This window comes from Aythya marila (assembly GCF_965140915.1).
Source record: "Aythya marila genome assembly, chromosome: 1".
Lineage (NCBI taxonomy): Eukaryota > Metazoa > Chordata > Aves > Anseriformes > Anatidae > Aythya > Aythya marila.
The window spans coordinates 96,763,654-96,777,862 of NC_139042.1; the positions used below are offsets into that span (position 1 = coordinate 96,763,654).

General features: G+C 43.0%; 1 protein-coding gene across 5 annotated transcripts; it reads left to right on the top strand.

Moving 5' to 3' along the window:
- Positions 1–306: 306 nt before the first annotated feature.
- Positions 307–13,822, top strand: EPCIP (exosomal polycystin 1 interacting protein). Of its 5 annotated transcripts, none has more exons than XM_082759907.1 (5): positions 307–404; positions 8,947–8,995; positions 10,186–12,412; positions 12,506–12,573; positions 13,327–13,822. In XM_082759907.1, exon 3 carries the CDS (start codon positions 10,253–10,255, stop codon positions 10,928–10,930), a length of 678 nt encoding a protein of 225 aa, XP_082616033.1. In that variant the 5' UTR covers positions 307–404; positions 8,947–8,995; positions 10,186–10,252; the 3' UTR covers positions 10,931–12,412; positions 12,506–12,573; positions 13,327–13,822. The 5 variants fall into 5 exon arrangements, with proteins under 5 accessions (XP_082616033.1, XP_082616031.1, XP_082616030.1 ...); XM_082759905.1 differs by lacking the exon at positions 307–404 and adding an exon at positions 707–1,026 and having other exon boundaries at positions 12,506–12,610; XM_082759904.1 differs by lacking the exon at positions 307–404 and adding an exon at positions 707–1,026.
- The last annotated feature ends 387 nt before the right edge of the window (positions 13,823–14,209 follow it).

Genomic DNA, 14,209 nt, shown 5'->3' on the forward strand with positions numbered 1-14,209 from the left:
TCTGACCAAGCTACCTGACTCAGGTAACAACATCTTCCCAGAATGATCCTGAGCATGCAAAGGTCTGGCTTTGTTTACAGGAAACAAAACAAAACCAAACAAAACTAGGGATTCTCAGTCCTTGCTCCCTACTAGGTGATGTGCGAGCAGTGTGGGAGCAGAGGTAACAAAGACAGGTAGAGCCTCATTGTGGTGGCACGAAACCAGCAGACCTTGCACCTCTCTCCAGACTGCCAAGGGAATGGCATGGGGGCTGCTGGCCCCACGGGAACATGAAAGAGCAGTGAGTGGGAGAGCTGGAGGCGTCCCTGCCTGCCCTGCAGATTAACCCCAGCGCCAAGCATCATTGCCTCCAGGAGGGCTGCAGCACACTGACGGACACTCTGCTGGCACACAGAGAAAGGGTAAGTCGCTGCCTCTGTTTTGTCTTAAAAAGGGGGTGGTAAATAACAGGGGTACACTTCATAGCTTGTGTATTAATGACTGAGGCCATTTCTCTCACAGCACAGTTATTTCCTCACCACTGACTCTTTCCTCCTGGCAGGTATTTTGTTTCAGATTTGTTGTTTTGTAATCATGGGGAAATAACAGATTAGGCAAAGTTTGTCTTGGACATGTTGCAATTGTTTATACGCTGTACCCGTATACTCAAGGTAATAATTAATAGCTCTATGAATAATAACCTGAAAGATCTGTGGAAAGGTTTTAGTCCATCTTGCAAACGCTTCTTTAGGCAAGTCATTCAGCTAAAGGCAGCAGAGGTAATGCTGTGAATTATTCCAGTGGAGAAGAGTTGTCTTGTGCCTTCTGTTAAAACTGCCTGAGAAAAGCACCTATGGAAGAGGATCAGGGAAAAAGTATCTAGGATCTGTGTTTTATTCTACCTTTAATTTATAAATCAAGCCAGCAACACAGTAAGTACAAATCAAAACAATCAGGTTGTCACTACATGGCTCTGGAGTCTCCTGGCAGTGACACCATGCACTATTCGAAAGCATGAAGGGGAACCGAGACACCTGGCACCAGGTAATCCTGCTCTAGGGTTTCAGTCTCCATCTGCTTAATGACAATTAGCATTTCTTAAAAGCTTTCTAACATGCTGCTTTTCTTTTCTCACCTCTTTTTTTTCTCTGGTTTGAGATTTGAGCAAAAGAAAATAAAGTATTAATATACACTTCATACACCATTTCCATTAATGAATTAAGCTAAACTTTGTGGGCTTTGGTAAATCTTTAATTTAGTGTAATGCTTAACTTGAACTTTTGTGCAGGTTAGGTTAGAAAGAGCATTTGAACATAGTAAAGCCAAAAAGCTGCACTCAAGATCTCTTCCCTAATGTTCACATACCTTTGCTCCAGGAAGTAGTTGGTTTGACACAAAACCCAGAGAATTTTAAAAAGCGGTTTTGAATTTAATGTTCATATGCTTCAGTGTTGAAGTACTCAGCTTGATTCACTGGTGACAACTCTGGTGTTCAGACAGTGTTGATCATCCACCCTTGGAACACCTGATTTCCCTCCTGTGGACAGAGGAATAAATGGAAATTTGATGGTTCATATCTTACAATTACAAAATTGCTAGTTTTATGAAAATTACATTCATGAGCATACAAATTTATTCTTTAAGTATGTGTATACACTTCTTTTTGAAAAATCTGTCTTTTGATCACAAAAACCACAAAAGCCCTGACATTGTAGCTTACGTGTATTTAATGCATTCAGAGTCAGCACCAGTACCAAAGGAAATTGTTTTTGTTAAGGCTTCTCTTTAATAAAAATCATTAAAATGAGCCCATTGGAAGGAAAAAGAATAGGTCATTCAAGAATTGAGCCAGGAAGACGCTGGGAAATGTTAATATTTGATTTAAAGTAGAAGCGAGCTCTTTTCACACTGTAACATATGTCCACTTACTCTATGGTTTCTTTTTAGCGCAAAGCCAGAGCTTGGTTTTGTTTCCTTGCCCCTCTTTCATAGAGGGATCTCTTACAAGCATCAGGACAAGTGTTCAAACTGCTGGCAGTCCCACTAGTGGAAAGCTGTAGGAGTCACTGCCGAGAAATATCAGGCAGCCAACAGGCTGCAGCGGTCAGCTGCACAGTTAGACAGCAGCAGAAAGAAACTGAAATTTCTATCATTCTCTGGAGGTCCTCTGGTCCAAGCAGGGCCACCTAGTGCTGGTTGCCCAGGATTTCCAAGGGTCAGTGTGTTTTTCATGTTCCATACAGTAGAACGGCTGGTCTTATCTTGCATTTTTATCATTGCTAGTTAGGAATTTTTTCCACTACACATGACAGCACCACCGCAGCAGCACTGGCTGCTCAGCCTAAGGACAATGAGGAAGCAATTTTCAAGTTATCAGCAGCAAGCACGGCTCATGTTGCAGTCTGGGAGTGTGTAGAATATCAGCTTTTATCACTAACTTATTTTCCTGTATTTATCTGTGGCGTAACTAAATACAGTAATTGTTTAAACAAATACCTCCCTGTGCCAACAGCATGCTTGGGGAACTCCTGAAACTCCCACTGAGTCAAAAGGCATTTTGTTTGCCTCAAGGCCTAAGCCTCCCTAGGGCCTTCTGGTGAGATAACGTGGCTTCTTAGACGTGAATACTCCGACTAGACTTACTAGGAGTCCGAATCTTTTATTCATTTTGCACAGTCATTTCCATTTTCCAGTAGTGTCCCTCCTGTCATAACACCTGCTTGGTTCAGTAGATTTTAGGAGCTGACCTCACCCTTCCTCTCTGCAAACCAGAGCTCCTATTTTGTTCAGTTACAATTTAACAATAAAAGTTATTTCCAGAAGATGCAATAGACTGCCAAGCAAATTGCTAGTACTATCTTTGAATAATAATAATAATAATAATAATAGAAGTATTCAATTTATTATTTCAAAGAGAAAATTACACTTCAAAAACTCCCAGTGTTTCGTCACAGCAGGAGGAGAACACAGCCATCAAATGGCAGCCCTGAGCATTCTGTAGAGCCAGCTTTTTTTTTTTTCCAAAAACATTTTGCAGGTTAGATCAGTGTTAAAAAGCACAGAAAAAGATGGACGAAAGCTCAGAGCACACTTTGCTCCTCAGTGTAATGGGATCACGGTCTTCTCCAAAGCTCCTGTGTGGCAGGTGAATGCAGCATCCTCCCTGGAGAAGCTGTCATCCCATCTGCGCTGCTCTGCCCACCTCCTTGCTCCCACCTCTGCTGTGAAGTACCATGTATTTTTACCTGTCTCTCCCATACCTGCATGTGCACAGGAAAAGAAGGAGGCAGTCCTCATTGCTCCCCTTATAAATGCTTTTGGCTTTGTCCAGCCTTTCATGTTATTTTGGTTTAAATTGGGTGGTTTTGGTATTCATCCTGTGTACGTCACCCAAGCTGCACAAGATTATATGGATTTAAGCTCTTAAATAAGTTGCTTAATACAGCACTTTCACATAGGCACATGTTAACACAAGTGATCAATGAGGGATTTTAATTAGTTTTTTTTTTCTGAATAGTGAATGGAAGAAAGCACCCTGTGAAGAAATTAATTGTATAGGCTCGGGACTTCCATTGAATAGGATTAACTTTTCTTGAGACAGTAGCATTCTCACACAACAGTCAAAGGCTTTTTATTGCTTTTTTGCAGTTTTCTTCATACACAGATCTGCAATTAGCAAAAAATAAAAATAAAAAAATTACTGGAATGATCAAAGCAAATTCAGAAACCTGTAATGACACTATTACTAAATAAGCATTGGAAATCTCCCTGAGCTCTTAAAACCTATGAGGAAAATTGAGGGGGGTTGGAATCTTGTGCCAGAAAACTTTTGGGATAACATGCTATAAAATAGGGGTTTCAAAGCTGGAAAGAGGATGCACAAGTAAAACATTCGTAGCTCAAGCAGTCACACCAGAACCGTTTTCTGCTGGTATCTATGTCTAATCCAATTTTCACTTAAAAGGCCCCCCACTCAGGGTAAAAATGAACAAATGACTAACTGTATTTAGATTGCTCAAAAATGGGGTGCTTTTTTTTTTTTTTTTTTTTCAGAAGCAGGTTACTGCTATCTCCAGCACATGAAACTTCCCTAAAACCATCACAGCCTATGGTTGCCACTAAGCAGGATGCTGTGAACAGAGCACTTAGCCCCTCTGGCCCCGTCCCCAGAGCAGAGACCCCAGCTTGAGGACAGCCCTGCCTTCCCCACCGTGGCCAGGATTGATCCAGGCTCTAGTTTTCCTCCAGTTTTTGCATGGAAAGAAGAATTAATTACTGAATATATAGGCTGCCATGCTATCCACCTGTATCAGCTGCGTCCGTGCTCTGGGGTGGGTGCACCATGCATTATTTCCCTGGCTGTGCTCTGTGAGTTAGGTGCTGTGTCCAGGTACTCCTAGGCATGTTTTACTATGGATTTATGTAGTTGTTAGGTAGTTGCACTTGGCGCTTAGTGCTGAACTTTCTTCCCTCTTCTCCAAGTAATCAACTCTACAGATTTGGTTATCACAAAAAGCCCTAAAATCTGGGCTTGTGAAGGAGTTTCCCCTCAGTGTCAGGGAGGACTTATCTAAAGCAGAGTATGGTAGCTGACTGTGGGCTTCAGAAAACTCAAATACCAGATGAAACTCAAGAAGATGATACCAATCACCAAGCCTTCTTGATGATTAACTTCTTCAGAATGATTAAGAATATCTTGATCTTGAATATATCCTACTTCCACCTCTCCATTTCCCAGGAAGCACCTGGGGTGGTAAAGGTTTGACCAGTACTTTTTTTTTGTAATTGCTGAGTCTTTCTCTTCTGATACCTAACTTGAGGTATCTCTTCAATACACTGAAACCAAAATCTGCACTTCAAAACTTTTTGAGAACTTTTAATGCTGGGATTGGCAGATAACCACAGGGAAACAGCCAGCTGTTTAGAGGAGAACTGGACCAACCACCAGTAATTCCCATGGCACAGTGGTACTCTGCCAGTGCTTAGTGAAGTTGGGTCACTCTGTAGGAGAAAAAACAGGCATAAAGACCTCTGGGGCAATGCACTCTAATTGCTAGTTGAGGCACTGGCTTATTCTTGTATGCTGATTTAATTTTTCACTTCATTCCTAAATGCTACCACTGTGTCAGTCCGGATGGCAAGGCAGTGTGGGTGGTATAACTCAGCAGCTATTTACCTGCTAGTGTTTTTCCTACTTTAAATATATTTCCAAAACAAGACTATGTGAAGTTGTGAAGGGAAGGAAAGCAGGCTTTATTTCATCCAATTCACCTCAGTAGGGGGTGGATTTGTTGGAGGTGGCAGCTGAAGCAGATGACCGGTCACTGATAAAAAAGAAACATTGCCATAACAGCACATCATTTCAAAACACTATTTTTCAGCTGACTGTATGAGACTAACTTAGAAGAAGTATCCGTGCAGTTGGGTGAAAGGCTGTTCATTATATCCCGCCTACCTGTTTTTGTTTTTTGTTTGTTTGTTTGTTTGTTTTTCCTACCCCTCATTTGAAACATGGTCGTTTGGGATGTTACAATCAAAGCTGCCATGCATAAGCTATGTTGTTCAAAGGGATAGTGTTCAATAAACCACCAACAGTCTGGACAGACCGTCTTTTTGCTGCATTGGACAAACAGATGAACCCATGATGGTACTACTGCTGCTGGACATCATCTTGAAGCTCAGCAGAGCTCTAGAGTGTTACTTGAAAGTCAAAACCAAACCTCCAGCAGTAGCACAGAAGTCCTATAGCATACGCCATGCTTAGGCTACAGAGCCAGTCTGTGTTCGTCAACATGAATTTATCAGTCAGCTCACTGCAACTGCTTAATGAACAAGTTCAATCATTTCTTATATGAAAATCTGTCACCATTTTAATTGTCCTAGCCACTTTCAAAGACATCAGGTATGAGGTTGGACAAGAACAGCTGTTTAAAACAGCTGAATTGAACAGTTATATGTAAATAAAATGCAGCCCAGCTCCTTCTTAATTCAAGCTTCTGTAGACAAACGAGTTATGCTTGACACCAGAACAGGCATGTGAAAGCAGGTAGATTTTGTTTGCTGACTTGTGAGGGAAGAGCATCCTGATCGTTTGCTGAGTTTAGATGTGAAATACCACTCTATTTTCTTGAGTTCAGCAGTCTGCTAGTATAAAATGATAAGCTCAAAAACGCTTACATAATTTTACTTCACTCTTAATGGCAGCGGCAGATGCCAAGTGCTGAGCAGAGCATGAGGCTCAGGAGGTGTCTGAGGGGGTCCCTGAGCCCCGGCACCCCAAGGCTGGGCACCCTGTGTGTATGGAGGTGATGGGTCAGTGGGGTCATGTTCTGCCCTCACAGGCACTCATGTGCCAACCCGGCACGGCAAGTACTGAAGCCGGCCTGGCACCTGATCGGCATCAGGATAAAGGCAGCAGCGTGACGGGCACCGAGGAGTGGAGGCAAGTTCAAGCAAGTTCACAGCACACGCAGCTCCAGGACCCGCGCTGTGAAGAAATGGCGGAAGCTGAAGTCGGAGGTGGCTCCCTCCTCAGGGAACAGAGGCTCCATCTGCACTCCAGGCCCCATCCACAGAGAAGTTTGCTGCCTCCCCAGGGCTCAGATCAGGGCAGATACCAGGAAGCTTTCAAGCATAATACAGCCCTCAGACTAGTGCCCACTCCTCCTCTTCCAAGTGGGTACCGACAACATGGCTACAGGTAGCCTGAGGTCTGTCAGGGCCCTGGGGGAGACAACAGAAGGACTCAGGAGCACAAGCAGTGCTCAGACAGGACTCAGTTCTAGGACCAGTCCTGTTTAACATTTTTATCAATGATCTGCAGGAGTGGAGTGCATCCTCGGCAAGTCTGTTGATGATACTAAATTGAGAGGTGCTGTTGACTAACTGGAGGAAAGAGAGGCCTCACCAAAATTAGCCCTGTTTTTCAGACCCATGCTCTTCTTTGATCCTCCTTCTTTTCCCCACGTCATGTCACGGCAAATTCCTGTCCCTCAGCTCCCACACCTCTCCTAAAAGGCTGTGATTTTTGCTTCACATTCTCCTTACTGAGACTCAGGCTTTTCTGAGCCTCTCTCTACAGAGACAAGTTATAGACTTGTCCCTCAGGCTTTCAGTGAAAAGAATGTCTTGCGAAGCTGTGGCCCCTGCTTTCTAGCAGCACTGTGACAGCAGTGAAAATTCAACAAGATACAACTTGGAGTAAGAACCATCATGTTAGTGCATTTAAATTTCATCTATATTTTAAGATACTAGTTCTTTAAAGGGCTGCCACCTCCCACCAAAAATTAAAACCAAGCCTTTCCCAAGCCTTAACCAGTTCAGACAATAAAGTAATTTGGGTAAAAGACATATAATGCACATTTTTTTTTTTAAATTTTTTTCCCTGTAGATAATTTGTAGCCTTAGTAAAGGTACATTCCAGGTCCTTTTGACATTTCACAGACGGACAAACCGCATCATATATTTCATTGCTTGCATAGCGTTCACCAAAGCCACACAGAAACCAAATACAAAGTAATAATAAAAATAATAATTGATAGGAGTAGTTGGAGGGACCATAAGAAGATAGCAAGAGTTTCTGGAGACAGCATTTCCTGGAATGCCAAGATTTAGAATTTCATTTGGATTTTGATGAACAGAGTCCAAATGCTATCAGCACATCTAAACTTTTAAGAGACTTCTTTTGTTGGCTGTAAGAAATTAGAGAACTTTCTCTACTCTTTAGTTAGTGAAGAAAGTCAATAACAATAACAACAACAAAATGAAAAGGAACCAAGAGCTAGAACTAATGAGGATTCAGCAAATTATTTCATTTCTGATATTTTATCACTGCTAAATTCTCACATTTTGGTGGAAAAAACAACATCACCCCTTTCAACATAGGTGGGAATTTGAAATACAAAACTGCTGAGTCTTCAGTAAAAATTTCTTTTACTTAGTTCATACTCATACTGCTAACATTGCTTAGGGATTATTGCAAATACAAAACAAATAAATCCAAGTAATTTCATTGACTTGTGAAACAGTGGTGATAATACAAATTTGTTATTTATTTTATCACAACTGTTAACCAAAGCTGAAGAGCTGAGCAAATAAACACAATGTGAAGTTCTAGTAGACAGGATTTTCAATGTAATGCATGATTAAATGCTTAGATACCAAAGACCAAATTCATCTAGCATTAAGGATACCAGAACAGTCACTGCTTGTGTGCACCTGACCTTTGAAGTTAAACATTATCCAACAGTTGGATTGGTATTTCTGGTATGTTCCACAATAAGTCTGGGGAACATGGGTTAAATATTTGATTTGAACATTAAGATGTCTGTAACCTCTGTTTAAGAAAACAACATGCCAAATTCAGGGAGTACATACAAAATTAAATCATGTTTGAGTTAGTTTGTTTACTTTTACACTATAGAAATCTTGTGTAAGAATGGGCGTAATCTGTCGGACCAAAGATCCGTCTAGTCAAGTAGCCATCTCCAAGTGCAGCTGTAAGAAGTCACGCAGGTGAGATTTCAGATGGGAAGACAACACACGATACCTACTGCTATAACTTTCTTAGCCTCCAACTGTTTTACAGGCAAGGATTTCCACATTCTGCGATAGGTGTGTTGTCTGTATACACGACAGCCTCAGTCGCCTTCTCTTCTCTGAACTTATCTAATCCTGCCTCGAGTTTGTGTAAACTTTTAGTACCACCAGCATCCTTTGCCAAGGATTAACAAGCGAGGTGTGACCTTATTGGGGTTATTTGAGATGTTTTGCTCTTGTAATTCAAAAAATCAGTGAACAACTGATCTTTACACAGTTTCCATGCTATTTGTGCTTTTACAAATCACCACCATATCCTCCCTCAACCATCCCTTTTCCTGTCTAGAGTCCTACCTCATTAGTTCCACTTTACTTAAAGAGAAGCCCTTCCATATCTCATTGTGCTTGCTCTTCTCCGAACTCTAGGTCTGTGATACCCTTTCTGAGACACTGGGATCCAAACTGCACACAGCAGGCAAGTATGAGCAAAGGATTTATGCAGTAGCTCAACAGCAGTGCCTCCTTTTCTCCATTCATTTCCGACTTCTTAACAATTTAATTACTTTTCCGTTGCTATTAAACACTGAGCTAATGTTTTCATGGTCCTGTATATCATAAACATCTCATTATTGGAAATGAATCCAGCCCAGAGCCCACCACTTCTTATGTGACTATTTCCCACCCAACATGTGCACATAACTTTCCCTTTTCTACCTTTTCCCACAGATGTCAAACTTCTAGTCATTTGCAAACCATCACAGTTTCTGTAGATTCATTGTCAGGAGGCTGAACTTGAAGAAAAAAGGTCAGCTAAAGGACTATGTCCTCTATAAGTGAGAAATGTGAGAAAATAGGACACACACTATTCAACCAAAATACATTTATATATATTTAATTTATATTAGTCAAAGAACACTTTCACTTGAATTTTCAGGAAGGACTGACTGAGCTTAAAACATTTAGATCTCAATCATACTTTTTCCCTTAATTTTCTATTAAATTATGATTAAGCTTATAGCAGAAGATTTCATTGTCTAATGATGGTATATTATATATTTTACCAAACCAATTCACATTTTTATTATAAATAGTATTGTTTTCCTGTTTACCCATTATTTTTCACCAAACTGTAGTTGCATTGGCATGTTTTCTGAGGTGCTGGACACACATTCTGGACATGGAGCAACCTTCTTCTCACATTCCAAGGACGAAATTGTGCCCAGTACATGCCCTACTGTTGCCTTCATTAGGCTTCCTGTGGTCAAAATGTGTCTCTAATGTCTCGTTGTGCTTCAAAATAATTGCATTCAAATCAGACAAACTTTCCAACATCTAATGATTTTTGTTGAGAAATGATATCCTTCATAATTGCTTGCACCATCATTTAATAACATGCCAGGAGAAACCAAGATCTGACCCTGCTATGAAAAGCTGGTAGCTGAGAATCCAAGAGTCCCCACCAAACCTGCTCCAGCCATTCGAGGTGGAGCATTTCTGGGATGGAAACTTGCTTGATTGGCCATGAGCATTTCTGGGGGTGCTACTATGCTTTGCTGGGTTAAATGAAGGGGGGAAACAGAGAAAGAAAGCACAAAAGTAATGCAAAAGTAATGTTAACTGTTGAGTGGTCTTCAGAATAATAAATAAATTGTTTTTCCTCAATAGGTAAAGACAAGTGATATAATTCACTGGGTAAAAGGAGAAGACGCTTGGCAGTTTGGCACCAAGACTAATGAAGCCGATAGCCTTCTCCACTTTCTCTTTTTGGCCATCTCTCTTTTTGGCTGGCTTCCTTGGCATACACATTGCTGACAGTTTCTTGAGAAGCCAGAAGAACCATACGCTAATTTTCACCAAGGAAAGCGTAATTCGGAACTGCAGCTGCTTGGCGGATATCCGTGACTGTGATTACAACCTGGCAAACTTGATGTGCAACTGCAGAACGGTGCTGCCTTCTACCATGGAAAAAACCAACTACAATAGTGACCTGACCATTTGGTTCACAGACACCTCTGTGCTGGAGATGCTCCTCAACTTCACAAGGGTGTGTGACTTGAAGCTCTCCTTCTGTGGCACTGCTCCTCTCCCGACAGAATACTTGACGATTTGGGGACTGCGAAAGCTCCGGGTGAAAAACAAGGTCAAGGGACAATTTCCAGAGCAGAGTGTAACCATCTCCAGTAGCAGCAACCATGAAAAAGAGGACTTCCTTGCGATGCACAACAAAGACGGGCAAATGTTAGTATACATTTCTTTCCTGGATACCTCTCTTTTCAATGGATACTCTTTGCTGAAGTCGTACAGCGTGGAAAATGTCTCTAGTATCACGGAGCATTTTCCCAGCCTGCTGTACTCTGATGTTTTCTCAACCTCAGACAACAAGAGCTATGTTGTAACGTTCATTTACTGAGTTTTTTTTTTTGACACAGTCAGTAGCCACAGGCGTGGCAAAACTCTAAGAGAGAGATGGGACTTCTCTTTGCTTTGGTCAGAAGGAGCCATTATGGGATGGGCAGTTTTGACTGTGTACTCTGCAAGGAGGAATTTAAAGTAATACAGACTCATCAGACTAATTTAGTAAACACTTCCATAAAGAAGAAAATATGAAACAACGGGAAGACATCACTACTAATTCTTCTTATATGCTGTAAGCTAAGAACAGAAATCTCCTGATAAATTTTATTTTAGGGTTCTGCCTCAGAAGAAAACATATTTGCGTACCTCCAGCTGTAGATCAGCCTGAGCTTCCCAGAGAATCACTCAGGTTGGACAGCAGCTCAGGAGGTCTCCAGCCAGCCCCACCCTGCCCAAATCAGGGCCAGCTCTGTGACCAGACCAGGTTCTTGGGGCTTTCTCCAGGCAGGTCCTGAAAAACCCTGAGGAGGGAGCCTGCGTGGCCTCGCTGGGCAAAGACTTCTCTGTCTGCCTGAACTCATGAGGAATTTTATTTTTTTTTCACATTTTAAGTCAGTACCTCCACTGTTTCAGTTTGTAACCACTGCTTGTTCTCCCACCTTGTACCTCAAGAAAGAGGCTGGCTCCATCTTCTCAGAGAGTTCTTCCTCCACATAGAGAGGCTGCTACTGCGGCCCCCTCAGCCTTCCCCTCCTTCCCCTCTCCAGGCCGAGCAAGCCCCGTTCCCTCACACTTTTCTCACAGCGACGCGCTCCAGCCCCTGACTATCTTGGTGGCTCTCCACTGGGCTCACTCCAGTTGACCAACAGTTTTCTTGTACAGGGGGTGGACAAAACTTCATGTAGCACTCTGTATGCAGTATAGTGAGGGGAATAATCCCTTCCCTACATTTACTGGCCTTGTCCCCTTGCCACAGAGCCACCAACCACACCTCATGAGCGCCAAACCATGACCTCACTGGTGACAAAGCACCTCTCCCATGCTTTGGATGCATCCTCTACCAGCCGTTTAATGAACCTTCGGGAAGAACCTTCAGGAACTAGACCTTGGTCTGTAATACTCTCACTTGAAATGCTCCGCCACTTCCAACACCCTCAGCAGGAGGAAATGAAGATGGAGCATTGTGGGGACAGCACACCCCACCTCATTACTCGATCAGCTTTGGCATGTATGAGCAGCTCCTGCCAAATGCTGTCATGTGCATAGGCTGGCACTTGGGGACCTGCGCCTCTCACCCTCACACACTCCTCCCAATCCTTTCTCCCCTGTGCCCAACAAGGTGAGCCTGACCCCCTCTCCCCTCCTTCAGCCACCCCACCAGGCCTATTTCTCCACACGCCCGCTGCTTCAATGGCAGAAGAACCTGCTACTCCTGCTAACGACCAACGCCAACACCCTTGACAGAAGTCTGCAGCACCTCAAAGTTCTCATCTTCAAATGCATCTCCATGAATTGACCGTCCACCTGTTCTATCATGGTCAGTTATGTCACCTCCCTGACATGCAAAGTCAGTAACTATTCTGTGAAATTTGGTGTTCTTCAATCCAAATACTTTCTTTACTGTTCACAGGGCCCTGAAAGTTTCAGCTATTCAAGGGACAATATTTGAAAACAGCTCCGTGGTTACATGTCCTAAAGGTTTGTCGTCAGCAGAAACTTCAAAATACACAATGGGGTTGGTGTCCTTTGACAGTCCTGCTGGCAGAGGTCATTGTCCCTTCTGCAGTTTTGATAAGCTTTGCTGGTTTTCTTCAAATATCTTCTTGAAAGAATTAGCAATTTCTTGACTTTTAAATCTGACTGCAATATATTCTACTTTTACTTCACCATCTGCATAATCCATGGCTGTCCAAATTTAAGCACTATTTGATGTATGAGATGGTACTAAGTTAATTTCTTTGGTGATAACGTGGCTTGCACACACTTTAAGAACTTGGTCTCTTCTCATTAAGACTGTAATATTTCTTCTGTGTAAGGAAGAGGATCTTTATACCTCCAACACCACGCTCCTTCCACTACTGGCTCAGTGATCTCGATTCTGGCTCAAATCTTTGAAAATAATTTCTTAATCTTCTTCTCCTGATTTTACCTTCACCTCTGGTAAGGACACAACTGGATCAAAATGGATATCATCACTATGCACCACTTCGTCATCGCTACCACTTTTGTCTTCATCTGCTTTACTGGTTTTCTGTGCTCCAAACACAGTTGCTCCAGTATTCACACATTTGAAGTCTTTATCTTTTGAGCCAAAAGCAAAGTCTCCAGAGTTTTTGGAAGCCAGATCAGCAAATGACAAGTCTGAACTGCTGCCAAAACCAAATGAGATGATTTTGTTTTCTTGTCTTGACTCTGAACACTCTGAATCACTTTCTTTTTTTATTTGTCAAGTCTACAGGTTTGTCATCAGCTAGTGATAAAGTCTGCAATATGTGAACAGGGTCTGTGGTGGAATCTGGTTCTTCACTGCTAGCAGCTGACTGCACGTACATGTATGCTGTCACCTCATCAGCTGATGGACTGGGTACTTCTTCCTTACTGACACAGACTGAATCAGTTGAGCTGGTAACCTCATCCTCTTTAGTGTTTTGAATTTCAACTTCTCTCCTTGGAGGCCTGGGATGCTTCTCTGGCAGAAGAGCCTGCTACCCCTGCTAAGGACCCACGTCAACACCCTCGACAGCAGCTAACAATGCCTTGCAAGCCACTTCATGGACTGAGCTCATCATGCTCCAAGATCAGATCATACTCTGATCTCCATGCTCTGGGAATATCTTCTGCACAAAATATATAGCTGCTGATGGTCACTATGCTTGCACCTCTGACTAGGGCCCTTCTGTTTGTGCTCCTTCCGTTTCATGAGTCTTCTTCAATAAAGTTCTAATGCATGCCAGCCTGACACTCCTCCTTTCTTCACCCAATGCTCTTCATTCAAAGGGACCTGGAAGGGCTGGAGAAGCAGGCCCACGTGCACTGCTTCTCCGGGCTGGAGCTGCAGACTGCAGAGCAGGAGCAGGGGGGTCTGGAGGGAGCTGCTGCCCACCCGTGGGGGACCCATGCTGGAGCAGTTTGCTCCTGGGGGATAGATGGACCCCGTGGTATGGAGATGTGTGGGAGCAGTGCTTGAGGAGCTGCTGCCTGTGGGCAGCCCCCACAGGCTCAGTTGGGGAAGGACGGCATCCTGTGGGAGGGACCCCACGGGGAGCACGGGCAGAGAGGGAGAGGAGGAGACGAGGGGAGGGAAGGGGAAAAAGTCTGCATCTTTAGGTGTGCT

Bases quoted from the DNA above. Each gene is read 5' to 3' on its own strand.
- EPCIP (XM_082759907.1), top strand. From the start codon at position 10,253: ATGAAGCCGATAGCCTTCTCCACTTTCTCTTTTTGGCCATCTCTCTTT.